Source organism: Astatotilapia calliptera, chromosome 7 (assembly GCF_900246225.1).
Source record: "Astatotilapia calliptera chromosome 7, fAstCal1.2, whole genome shotgun sequence".
NCBI lineage: Eukaryota > Metazoa > Chordata > Actinopteri > Cichliformes > Cichlidae > Astatotilapia > Astatotilapia calliptera.
The window spans coordinates 57,376,282-57,389,145 of NC_039308.1; the positions used below are offsets into that span (position 1 = coordinate 57,376,282).

General features: G+C 40.3%; 1 protein-coding gene across 2 annotated transcripts; it reads left to right on the forward strand.

Moving 5' to 3' along the window:
• The first annotated feature begins 7,004 nt into the window (after window positions 1–7,004).
• On the forward strand, window positions 7,005–10,212 carry LOC113026843 (uncharacterized). Of its 2 annotated transcripts, XM_026176035.1 has the most exons (3): window positions 7,005–9,684; window positions 9,758–9,963; window positions 10,043–10,212. In XM_026176035.1, exon 1 carries the CDS (start codon window positions 7,221–7,223, stop codon window positions 8,850–8,852), a length of 1,632 nt encoding a protein of 543 aa, XP_026031820.1. In that variant the 5' UTR covers window positions 7,005–7,220; the 3' UTR covers window positions 8,853–9,684; window positions 9,758–9,963; window positions 10,043–10,212. The 2 variants fall into 2 exon arrangements, with proteins under 2 accessions (XP_026031820.1, XP_026031819.1); XM_026176034.1 differs by having other exon boundaries at window positions 7,005–9,963.
• Window positions 10,213–12,864: the final 2,652 nt, after the last annotated feature.

The following is a 12,864-nucleotide window of genomic DNA, read 5'->3' on the forward strand; positions in this document are numbered from 1 at the left end:
TCTGTCTTCAGTCCATGGGCACAGACTGCCCCGAGAAAACAGAGGATACAGGAGCAAAGGACAGCATCCTGAATGAAAGCTCTGTGGATGACCACAGTGATAATGAAAACTTAGAAACTCCAGGACTGGAGGCTGAAGCAGCCCTAGACTGCATATCTGTGGGTAATTCAAACACACAACTCGAAACAATAGACACAGCAAAGCCAAAAAAGAGCTGTATGAAGAAAAACTTCACAGCTGATAGAAAAGACTTTGACAAAACAGAATCTTGTCTCCTGGAAAACAATGTGAAGCTAGAAGTACCTGAGTCTGACACTGAGTCTTTAACTTTTTCTAGTATCAGTCTGCTGTCTGATTCTCTAAGTGAAAGCTCTGTAGAAGACCAGGGATTGGAGGCTCAACCAGTTGTAGGCTGCATATCTGTAGACAACTCAAGCTACAGAGATGAAACAGAAAGTCGAGGACTGAAAGATGAGGCAACCCCCAGATTTCAGGGATTCCTCAGTGACAGTGAGTCTTTAACTTCTTGTCAGATCAGTCCACTATCTGATTCTCTGAGCGAGGAAAAGTTGTGTGTCAACAAAGTTATTCAGATGGTGGTTTCAAAGGCCATAGACAACGTCGCCTCTAAACACAAGCTCTTCACAGAGCGCCTCACTCCTGACCGCATTGGTGATCGCCTGCTTGAGAAAATGTGGCCAGAAATTAATGACAAACATTTGGATCTATCTCCAAAAAGCCTAAAAAATATCCACGAGGCCATTTTAAAGGATCTTTGCAAAACACACAAATGCAAGGAAAAATATTTGATTTTTAGTCTGAGGGAGCAGCTTGATAACATTACTGTTCCAATCTTCACCAAACACCTGCTGGGATTACCAAAAAGAGTACTCAGTGTATCTAAAAACTGGGACGAGTACTGGGAGCTTGTGGAAAAATTCACTAGAGATCTGGTAATACACAGTATGGCCGAACTAAATGAGACGACGACATGGCATTCAGGAACAACTGACTTCATTGTACAGAGGCTTAGCCAAAAGATCTGGAACAAAATTTTGTCCAAAAAATATAAAATCTCCCTAGAGAACATTGAAGAACTCAGCTTGACAGTATACAATGATCTCCATGAAAAGTGGCATTCTCCAGGACAGTTCATGAAGTTAAGCAACCCAACGGTTGACGAAATAATTGTCAACACTTTCAAAAAGCATGCCAAGCTGAAGAGACAAAGTATCATCTCTAGGATTTTCTCATGTGCACACTAAATGAGTGCAAATGAGAAAAAGGTGTGCTATTTTAAGACAAGCACACGTGCTTGTCTTAAAATATTTATTTAAATTGGTCCATCTCATCTAAACTTAGTTTTAAAACCAAGTTTAGATGAGATGGACCAATTTTAATTGGCAAAAAAAAAAAAAGAGTGGTTAAAATAACCACTCTTTTTCTCCTGCCTTCCTTCCCTCATCCCCAACTGGCCAAGGCAGATGGCCACCCCATTCCTGAGCCTGGTTCTGCTGGAGGTTTCCCCCTTGTAAAAGGGGGTTTTTCCTTCCCACTGTCGCCAAAGTGCATGCTCTTGGGGGTTGGAGTTTCTATGTATTATTGCATGGTCTTGACCTTGCAATAATACACCTTGAGGGAAGTGGAGGGGGGTGGTTTGGCACCGTTTCTTAACTTAAAATGTCCAATTACAACAGGACATTTTAAGTTAAGAAACAGTGCCACACCAAAATAAATAAAAAAAATAAAAAATAAAATGAAATAAAAATACATTTTGTGTTGTTTCATTTCATTTGCTGAAAATGGGATATCAGATTAGTTTAGTGTGTAAATAAAATACCTTCCATCTGGTGTTGTACCTCTCTCTGTCTTTCTGTAAGGTAGATCACGAGCCAATATTTTCCCCATGACTCCACCAATCAGCTCGTGTCAATCTGGAGTTTACCTGCATACATCCTGTTCACTCTGTCAGAAGTTTGGCGCCTGCTAGTGATTTAGGAAACACCCCCAGATTGCCTGGTGATAGTCACAGTTTAGTGTGGGCAGTAGCCTGCTCAATACAGTGTATAATTACGTATATATCTATAACGACTCATTACGTTATAACTACATTAGTGTACTTTGTTTCCTTAGCTCAGGCCTGCTGGAGATTGCCTTTACTCTCAGAGGGACTTATCCGAATTAAAACAGGTCTCTTAACGTAGAGCATAGAATAGAACTTTATTAATCCCTTTGGGGAGGTCAATTTATTGTTTATTTTTGAGCATGTGGTTTCTTTGTCTGTTCTTCCCATCCTCACTCAACCTTAAAAAAGCAGTGCAGCTGCATGGCTGCAGATGTATGTATGTTCCCTATGTTTGCTAGTACCACTTAATTAAATAACCTGAGCTCTTTTTACGCCTCCACTTCACAGAATTCAATAATTAAATAACAACCCAAAAAGTTTCAGTTCTATTTATTGTTCATTCTTATGGCTTTGCACCTCTGACACACAAGGATAAATTCAGCAGCGTGTGAGAAAGAGGAGGAGAAAGTCGGAGCAGGGAGCACCAACCTAGAGATGAAGAAGAGAACAAGAGAGATCAGACATGATAGCCAAAAAAATATTGTGATAATAGCCTATTTCATTTAAAAAATCCGGGTGTGTTTTAGAATATCTTGAAATATACCTTCTCTGATTTCTAAAAAATAAAATAAAACGCGGCTTGATTTTTCAGGACTTTGCTCACCATTAGTTAGAAAGGATCGCTCGCCTCTGTGCTTCTTCTTTGGTTGAGGTACCTTGGATTAGAAATCGCTGCTTCCACCTAGTGTATCCAGCCAAAAATGATCACAGCTACACGACATTTGTTGATCTCTTTCCAATGGTTTGCAATTTAATATACATTTAGGAAATACTGCCGGATAAGTATACCAGATATACTTAGTTGAGTTCTTTCCCCGCCACCACGCCACAAAATACAATAACGAAATAACAACAAAAAGACTTTAGTTCATATCAAAGTTATATTTATTTTATCTCTCTTAAGGCTTTCCAGGCTGTTCTCGCTCCTGTCGTTAGCTGATGTTTGTACGAGACTTTATTAGCGACAATGAAAACAAGGCAGCATTCAAAGCCTGTCTGTATTTCTTCACCTTGGGGTGCTTATGGATATATTATCGCTATTAACCTAAAAAAAAAAACGTTTAAGGTTCTTTGTTATTGATAAATGAGCCACATGAGAGCTGTTACTTACTTTAAACAGAATTTATTATTATTATTATTTAACTTTAAACAGTTTTCTTCGGGCCAAGAACTGCGTGTGACGTCACACTGGCTACCTGCTGTGACCTATCAATGCGTTCTTCGGGGTGGGCGTGGCTTCTGACATGCGAGGCTATAAATAGCCAAGAGCAATGCCAGTAAAGCTCAGTTCACAAAGCATTTATGCATCAGAGCAGCGAGTGTAATTTAAGCGCATTTAGTTTACAAACAGCACACATGTCTAGCACAACTGCAACTACACATCAAATGAATCCCACTTCTCCAATTCAGAGTTTAAATAGTACAGACTTTAACATGAATACTCCACTCACTTACACCTCAGTGGAAACTTGGGAGTTACTCATCAACCACTTTTTTGGTACAATTGTACCACAGTGGCAATCTCTGGTACCGTTCAAACCAGAGTACTGTGACTTTCATCTGCTTTCCACTTTGTTAACAGACATGCTGAAGTTTTGTAAAATGTTAGTGAGATCAACTAGGGAACCCACAGAGAATGGAGATCCAACCTCCATGCAGACCTCTGAGGTCTGTCTTCAGTCCATGGGCACAGACTGCCCCGAGAAAACAGAGGATACAGGAGCAAAGGACAGCATCCTGAATGAAAGCTCTGTGGATGACCACAGTGATAATGAAAACTTAGAAACTCCAGGACTGGAGGCTGAAGCAGCCCTAGACTGCATATCTGTGGGTAATTCAAACACACAACTCGAAACAATAGACACAGCAAAGCCAAAAAAGAGCTGTATGAAGAAAAACTTCACAGCTGATAGAAAAGACTTTGACAAAACAGAATCTTGTCTCCTGGAAAACAATGTGAAGCTAGAAGTACCTGAGTCTGACACTGAGTCTTTAACTTTTTCTAGTATCAGTCTGCTGTCTGATTCTCTAAGTGAAAGCTCTGTAGAAGACCAGGGATTGGAGGCTCAACCAGTTGTAGGCTGCATATCTGTAGACAACTCAAGCTACAGAGATGAAACAGAAAGTCGAGGACTGAAAGATGAGGCAACCCCCAGATTTCAGGGATTCCTCAGTGACAGTGAGTCTTTAACTTCTTGTCAGATCAGTCCACTATCTGATTCTCTGAGCGAGGAAAAGTTGTGTGTCAACAAAGTTATTCAGATGGTGGTTTCAAAGGCCATAGACAACGTCGCCTCTAAACACAAGCTCTTCACAGAGCGCCTCACTCCTGACCGCATTGGTGATCGCCTGCTTGAGAAAATGTGGCCAGAAATTAATGACAAACATTTGGATCTATCTCCAAAAAGCCTAAAAAATATCCACGAGGCCATTTTAAAGGATCTTTGCAAAACACACAAATGCAAGGAAAAATATTTGATTTTTAGTCTGAGGGAGCAGCTTGATAACATTACTGTTCCAATCTTCACCAAACACCTGCTGGGATTACCAAAAAGAGTACTCAGTGTATCTAAAAACTGGGACGAGTACTGGGAGCTTGTGGAAAAATTCACTAGAGATCTGGTAATACACAGTATGGCCGAACTAAATGAGACGACGACATGGCATTCAGGAACAACTGACTTCATTGTACAGAGGCTTAGCCAAAAGATCTGGAACAAAATTTTGTCCAAAAAATATAAAATCTCCCTAGAGAACATTGAAGAACTCAGCTTGACAGTATACAATGATCTCCATGAAAAGTGGCATTCTCCAGGACAGTTCATGAAGTTAAGCAACCCAACGGTTGACGAAATAATTGTCAACACTTTCAAAAAGCATGCCAAGCTGAAGAGACAAAGTATCATCTCTAGGATTTTCTCATGTGCACACTAAATGAGTGCAAATGAGAAAAAGGTGTGCTATTTTAAGACAAGCACACGTGCTTGTCTTAAAATATTTATTTAAATTGGTCCATCTCATCTAAACTTAGTTTTAAAACCAAGTTTAGATGAGATGGACCAATTTTAATTGGCAAAAAAAAAAAAAGAGTGGTTAAAATAACCACTCTTTTTCTCCTGCCTTCCTTCCCTCATCCCCAACTGGCCAAGGCAGATGGCCACCCCATTCCTGAGCCTGGTTCTGCTGGAGGTTTCCCCCTTGTAAAAGGGGGTTTTTCCTTCCCACTGTCGCCAAAGTGCATGCTCTTGGGGGTTGGAGTTTCTATGTATTATTGCATGGTCTTGACCTTGCAATAATACACCTTGAGGGAAGTGGAGGGGGGTGGTTTGGCACCGTTTCTTAACTTAAAATGTCCAATTACAACAGGACATTTTAAGTTAAGAAACAGTGCCACACCAAAATAAATAAAAAAAATAAAAAATAAAATGAAATAAAAATACATTTTGTGTTGTTTCATTTCATTTGCTGAAAATGGGATATCAGATTAGTTTAGTGTGTAAATAAAATACCTTCCATCTGGTGTTGTACCTCTCTCTGTCTTTCTGTAAGGTAGATCACGAGCCAATATTTTCCCCATGACTCCACCAATCAGCTCGTGTCAATCTGGAGTTTACCTGCATACATCCTGTTCACTCTGTCAGAAGTTTGGCGCCTGCTAGTGATTTAGGAAACACCCCCAGATTGCCTGGTGATAGTCACAGTTTAGTGTGGGCAGTAGCCTGCTCAATACAGTGTATAATTACGTATATATCTATAACGACTCATTACGTTATAACTACATTAGTGTACTTTGTTTCCTTAGCTCAGGCCTGCTGGAGATTGCCTTTACTCTCAGAGGGACTTATCCGAATTAAAACAGGTCTCTTAACGTAGAGCATAGAATAGAACTTTATTAATCCCTTTGGGGAGGTCAATTTATTGTTTATTTTTGAGCATGTGGTTTCTTTGTCTGTTCTTCCCATCCTCACTCAACCTTAAAAAAGCAGTGCAGCTGCATGGCTGCAGATGTATGTATGTTCCCTATGTTTGCTAGTACCACTTAATTAAATAACCTGAGCTCTTTTTACGCCTCCACTTCACAGAATTCAATAATTAAATAACAACCCAAAAAGTTTCAGTTCTATTTATTGTTCATTCTTATGGCTTTGCACCTCTGACACACAAGGATAAATTCAGCAGCGTGTGAGAAAGAGGAGGAGAAAGTCGGAGCAGGGAGCACCAACCTAGAGATGAAGAAGAGAACAAGAGAGATCAGACATGATAGCCAAAAAAATATTGTGATAATAGCCTATTTCATTTAAAAAATCCGGGTGTGTTTTAGAATATCTTGAAATATACCTTCTCTGATTTCTAAAAAATAAAATAAAACGCGGCTTGATTTTTCAGGACTTTGCTCACCATTAGTTAGAAAGGATCGCTCGCCTCTGTGCTTCTTCTTTGGTTGAGGTACCTTGGATTAGAAATCGCTGCTTCCACCTAGTGTATCCAGCCAAAAATGATCACAGCTACACGACATTTGTTGATCTCTTTCCAATGGTTTGCAATTTAATATACATTTAGGAAATACTGCCGGATAAGTATACCAGATATACTTAGTTGAGTTCTTTCCCCGCCACCACGCCACAAAATACAATAACGAAATAACAACAAAAAGACTTTAGTTCATATCAAAGTTATATTTATTTTATCTCTCTTAAGGCTTTCCAGGCTGTTCTCGCTCCTGTCGTTAGCTGATGTTTGTACGAGACTTTATTAGCGACAATGAAAACAAGGCAGCATTCAAAGCCTGTCTGTATTTCTTCACCTTGGGGTGCTTATGGATATATTATCGCTATTAACCTAAAAAAAAAACGTTTAAGGTTCTTTGTTATTGATAAATGAGCCACATGAGAGCTGTTACTTACTTTAAACAGAATTTATTATTATTATTATTTAACTTTAAACAGTTTTCTTCGGGCCAAGAACTGCGTGTGACGTCACACTGGCTACCTGCTGTGACCTATCAATGCGTTCTTCGGGGTGGGCGTGGCTTCTGACATGCGAGGCTATAAATAGCCAAGAGCAATGCCAGTAAAGCTCAGTTCACAAAGCATTTATGCATCAGAGCAGCGAGTGTAATTTAAGCGCATTTAGTTTACAAACAGCACACATGTCTAGCACAACTGCAACTACACATCAAATGAATCCCACTTCTCCAATTCAGAGTTTAAATAGTACAGACTTTAACATGAATACTCCACTCACTTACACCTCAGTGGAAACTTGGGAGTTACTCATCAACCACTTTTTTGGTACAATTGTACCACAGTGGCAATCTCTGGTACCGTTCAAACCAGAGTACTGTGACTTTCATCTGCTTTCCACTTTGTTAACAGACATGCTGAAGTTTTGTAAAATGTTAGTGAGATCAACTAGGGAACCCACAGAGAATGGAGATCCAACCTCCATGCAGACCTCTGAGGTCTGTCTTCAGTCCATGGGCACAGACTGCCCCGAGAAAACAGAGGATACAGGAGCAAAGGACAGCATCCTGAATGAAAGCTCTGTGGATGACCACAGTGATAATGAAAACTTAGAAACTCCAGGACTGGAGGCTGAAGCAGCCCTAGACTGCATATCTGTGGGTAATTCAAACACACAACTCGAAACAATAGACACAGCAAAGCCAAAAAAGAGCTGTATGAAGAAAAACTTCACAGCTGATAGAAAAGACTTTGACAAAACAGAATCTTGTCTCCTGGAAAACAATGTGAAGCTAGAAGTACCTGAGTCTGACACTGAGTCTTTAACTTTTTCTAGTATCAGTCTGCTGTCTGATTCTCTAAGTGAAAGCTCTGTAGAAGACCAGGGATTGGAGGCTCAACCAGTTGTAGGCTGCATATCTGTAGACAACTCAAGCTACAGAGATGAAACAGAAAGTCGAGGACTGAAAGATGAGGCAACCCCCAGATTTCAGGGATTCCTCAGTGACAGTGAGTCTTTAACTTCTTGTCAGATCAGTCCACTATCTGATTCTCTGAGCGAGGAAAAGTTGTGTGTCAACAAAGTTATTCAGATGGTGGTTTCAAAGGCCATAGACAACGTCGCCTCTAAACACAAGCTCTTCACAGAGCGCCTCACTCCTGACCGCATTGGTGATCGCCTGCTTGAGAAAATGTGGCCAGAAATTAATGACAAACATTTGGATCTATCTCCAAAAAGCCTAAAAAATATCCACGAGGCCATTTTAAAGGATCTTTGCAAAACACACAAATGCAAGGAAAAATATTTGATTTTTAGTCTGAGGGAGCAGCTTGATAACATTACTGTTCCAATCTTCACCAAACACCTGCTGGGATTACCAAAAAGAGTACTCAGTGTATCTAAAAACTGGGACGAGTACTGGGAGCTTGTGGAAAAATTCACTAGAGATCTGGTAATACACAGTATGGCCGAACTAAATGAGACGACGACATGGCATTCAGGAACAACTGACTTCATTGTACAGAGGCTTAGCCAAAAGATCTGGAACAAAATTTTGTCCAAAAAATATAAAATCTCCCTAGAGAACATTGAAGAACTCAGCTTGACAGTATACAATGATCTCCATGAAAAGTGGCATTCTCCAGGACAGTTCATGAAGTTAAGCAACCCAACGGTTGACGAAATAATTGTCAACACTTTCAAAAAGCATGCCAAGCTGAAGAGACAAAGTATCATCTCTAGGATTTTCTCATGTGCACACTAAATGAGTGCAAATGAGAAAAAGGTGTGCTATTTTAAGACAAGCACACGTGCTTGTCTTAAAATATTTATTTAAATTGGTCCATCTCATCTAAACTTAGTTTTAAAACCAAGTTTAGATGAGATGGACCAATTTTAATTGGCAAAAAAAAAAAAAGAGTGGTTAAAATAACCACTCTTTTTCTCCTGCCTTCCTTCCCTCATCCCCAACTGGCCAAGGCAGATGGCCACCCCATTCCTGAGCCTGGTTCTGCTGGAGGTTTCCCCCTTGTAAAAGGGGGTTTTTCCTTCCCACTGTCGCCAAAGTGCATGCTCTTGGGGGTTGGAGTTTCTATGTATTATTGCATGGTCTTGACCTTGCAATAATACACCTTGAGGGAAGTGGAGGGGGGTGGTTTGGCACCGTTTCTTAACTTAAAATGTCCAATTACAACAGGACATTTTAAGTTAAGAAACAGTGCCACACCAAAATAAATAAAAAAAATAAAAAATAAAATGAAATAAAAATACATTTTGTGTTGTTTCATTTCATTTGCTGAAAATGGGATATCAGATTAGTTTAGTGTGTAAATAAAATACCTTCCATCTGGTGTTGTACCTCTCTCTGTCTTTCTGTAACGTAGATCACGAGCCAATATTTTCCCCATGACTCCACCAATCAGTGTCATGGTCTACGGTGGGTGGCTGGAGTTTCCATTAGGCTCCTGAACTGACCTGGGATCCGCCCCTGGGCAGGGCCAGCTCCTGCACACCTGGAGCCTATTGCAGGCTATCAAGCCAGAGGGATTTAAACCACACATCGATGTTCACTCACTGCCAGTTCGTCATCAACCCATGTTGGTAACAGGTCTTGTGTTTCAAGTTCTCGCTGTGATTCATCTTACTAACTAAGACTCTTTTGTGCTACAGTCGCTGTACCCACCCTGGCTCACTCCACCTCCGGACTCGGAATACCTAGTGATCATTTTGGAAATCCCTCTGTGCCTCACCTGCCTGCCCTCCTGCCATAACACTCCATCTGGAGCCCCGGATCTCAGGTCAGCCTTTCCACGCCACTCAGCCTCCCTGGATCTTCATCATCCCCCTCTCAAACACTCCAGGTCCCTAACTGCAAAGTAAGAATTGCTGCTCTTATACTGGCCACTTCTGAGCTGCCTTCACTACCTGCCTAACTTCTATATCCTCTCCCCTCAGTGTGACTGTTCCCCACTCAGCTCCGTTCCACTTCTCAGGCCTCGTTCCCTCGCCACGTTCCCCTGGGCACGCCACACCAAGGCTCCACGTCTCGTCATTTTCTGTCTTTGCCACATTTCCCTTTTTTTGTTGTTCCCCTTGCACTTAACCGTAATAAACTATTAAATCAACTACCGTCTCCGCTCTGGGTTCCTGCACCTGGGTCCTATTCAGTACCGGCCATCCGTCGCCGTGACAATCAGCTCGTGTCAATCTGGAGTTTACCTGCATACATCCTGTTCACTCTGTCAGAAGTTTGGCGCCTGCTAGTGATTTAGGAAACACCCCCAGATTGCCTGGTGATAGTCACAGTTTAGTGTGGGCAGTAGCCTGCTCAATACAGTGTATAATTACGTATATATCTATAACGACTCATTACGTTATAACTACATTAGTGTACTTTGTTTCCTTAGCTCAGGCCTGCTGGAGATTGCCTTTACTCTCAGAGGGACTTATCCGAATTAAAACAGGTCTCTTAACGTAGAGCATAGAATAGAACTTTATTAATCCCTTTGGGGAGGTCAATTTATTGTTTATTTTTGAGCATGTGGTTTCTTTGTCTGTTCTTCCCATCCTCACTCAACCTTAGAAAAGCAGTGCAGCTGCATGGCTGCAGATGTATGTATGTTCCCTATGTTTGCTAGTACCACTTAATTAAATAACCTGAGCTCTTTTTACGCCTCCACTTCACAGAATTCAATAATTAAATAACAACCCAAAAAGTTTCAGTTCTATTTATTGTTCATTCTTATGGCTTTGCACCTCTGACACACAAGGATAAATTCAGCAGCGTGTGAGAAAGAGGAGGAGAAAGTCGGAGCAGGGAGCACCAACCTAGAGATGAAGAAGAGAACAAGAGAGATCAGACATGATATAGCCAAAAAAATATTGTGATAATAGATTTTCCTCACATCACCCAGCCTTTATTTCTAGTACACACTACAACAAGTAATAAGAAATATTTAGTGGAAAAGAGAATACAGGTCAGGTAAAAAAGGAAAGTCAATTTTAGTTTTTTATTTACCTGAGCAGCAGATTGCAGATACTAGTATTAAAAATACTCCAGTAAACTCTGAAGTACTGATTCAACTTGTTTACTTATGTAAAGGTGAAAAGTACAGGCTCTGCCATATACTCAAAATAGTAAAGACAGTAAAATTTGATATTTCAATGACATTTCTACCCGCTATTTTTGTGCAAAGCTAAACTTGCTATATCATAATAATAGAATTATATTAGTACATTAGAATAAACTCAAGTATTTTCTGAGCCACAACATGCAAAAAACATGGAGACACAGCTTCATGACAGGAATTACAGGAATAGATTATTTAAGACAGTAAGGGAAGGCTGTGGTTTAGGAGGGAAAGCTGCCACGGTTGTGTTTCAAGTTCTGTGTTAATATGTTTAAGTATTGTATTCCTGGGTTTGGTTATCCTTATTTCTTAAGTCTTAGTGATCTTAGTTCTTCTTCCCTTGGTATTTATCCTTGCCTGTGTTAAGTCTCTGTTGCCTATGTCTCCCCAGTCACTGCGCTTTAGCTTATACGTCTAGAGTTGGTGTCCTCTGTCACTACGTGTTCCCTGAGTCCTACCTCTAGGTTTTTTTTTTTAATTTGCTGTCAAGCTTCCTGTTTTATTTTGATAGTCCTTGTCCTTTGTCAGCGTATCTGTTTTGCTTCCTCCCTGCGTCGTCATGTCTAATTAGGTTCAGCTGTCTCCCTCCTGTTGTCTACTCTTTACCTTGTGTGTATATTTAGTGTGTGCTTCCTTCTGCTCCTTGCTGGTCTGTCTGCATGTTGTTCCTTGTGTGTCTCTGTGTTTCTTCTGCCCTTTTTCCCCATGTCTGCTGGTTCCTCATTTCTTGCCCATGTTTCCATCCACAGGTTATTTGTTTTCCTTAGCTTTTCCCCAGTTTTGGTTCATTTGTCAGTTTTTCTTTCCCTCACCAGACGTGTCAAGAGCATACTAATTGAAGCATAGATGAAAAATGGACAAAAAGTGCCCCATGCTGAGGTTAAGCTCAACTAAAGGCAAGCCCACAGGACCTTCTGGGGCCCCTACTTTTATAGGTAGTGGTCTACTACACCCATCCTCTCTAAATTTCCATTCTTGATCTCATCTCTGGCAGGTGGTGAACTCTGAAAAGTCAGTAAATTCCAGTTCCTTTGTTCACCACCATTAGCAGGTCACTCTGACCTGAAAGACTTTAGGGCACAGGTACCATCTGTCTTGCACTATAAAACCTTTGATGCTGTGCAAGACATGGCATCCAAACACAAATCTTACTATATTGATTACTTGGGCTCAGACCACCCTATGTGTTGTTAGATAAATGCAGGACTTCCAAAATAGAGTACATGAAACATTAAATGAGAAATGTAACGAAGTGTCACATGGTGCCAACCTTCATGACTTATAGTTCAACTTGAGATAACATTACACTCTTCAGTGTTACATACTGTTTCATTGGGAGTTTTTTATATATAAATGAGTTATGATCATAAATTTACTGATTAATTAATGATTTCTGAGTAAATAATGATTATACTCTTAACATATATTGTTTTCAACCTGAAAAAGGTCAAAGGTCATACTCATGAAATCTATATATGATAAATGTTGGATATTTGTATTTTGTTGTAATGTGTCTCTGGTAAAAGTTGATTATACAGCTTCTTGTCCTAAAATTAAGCTTATTTACTAAAATAAGGCCAATAATTGTGATTTCTCACAGGTGAACGCAGGATTAGCAGCACATCTCTGGCCTGCAGGCCTTCTCTA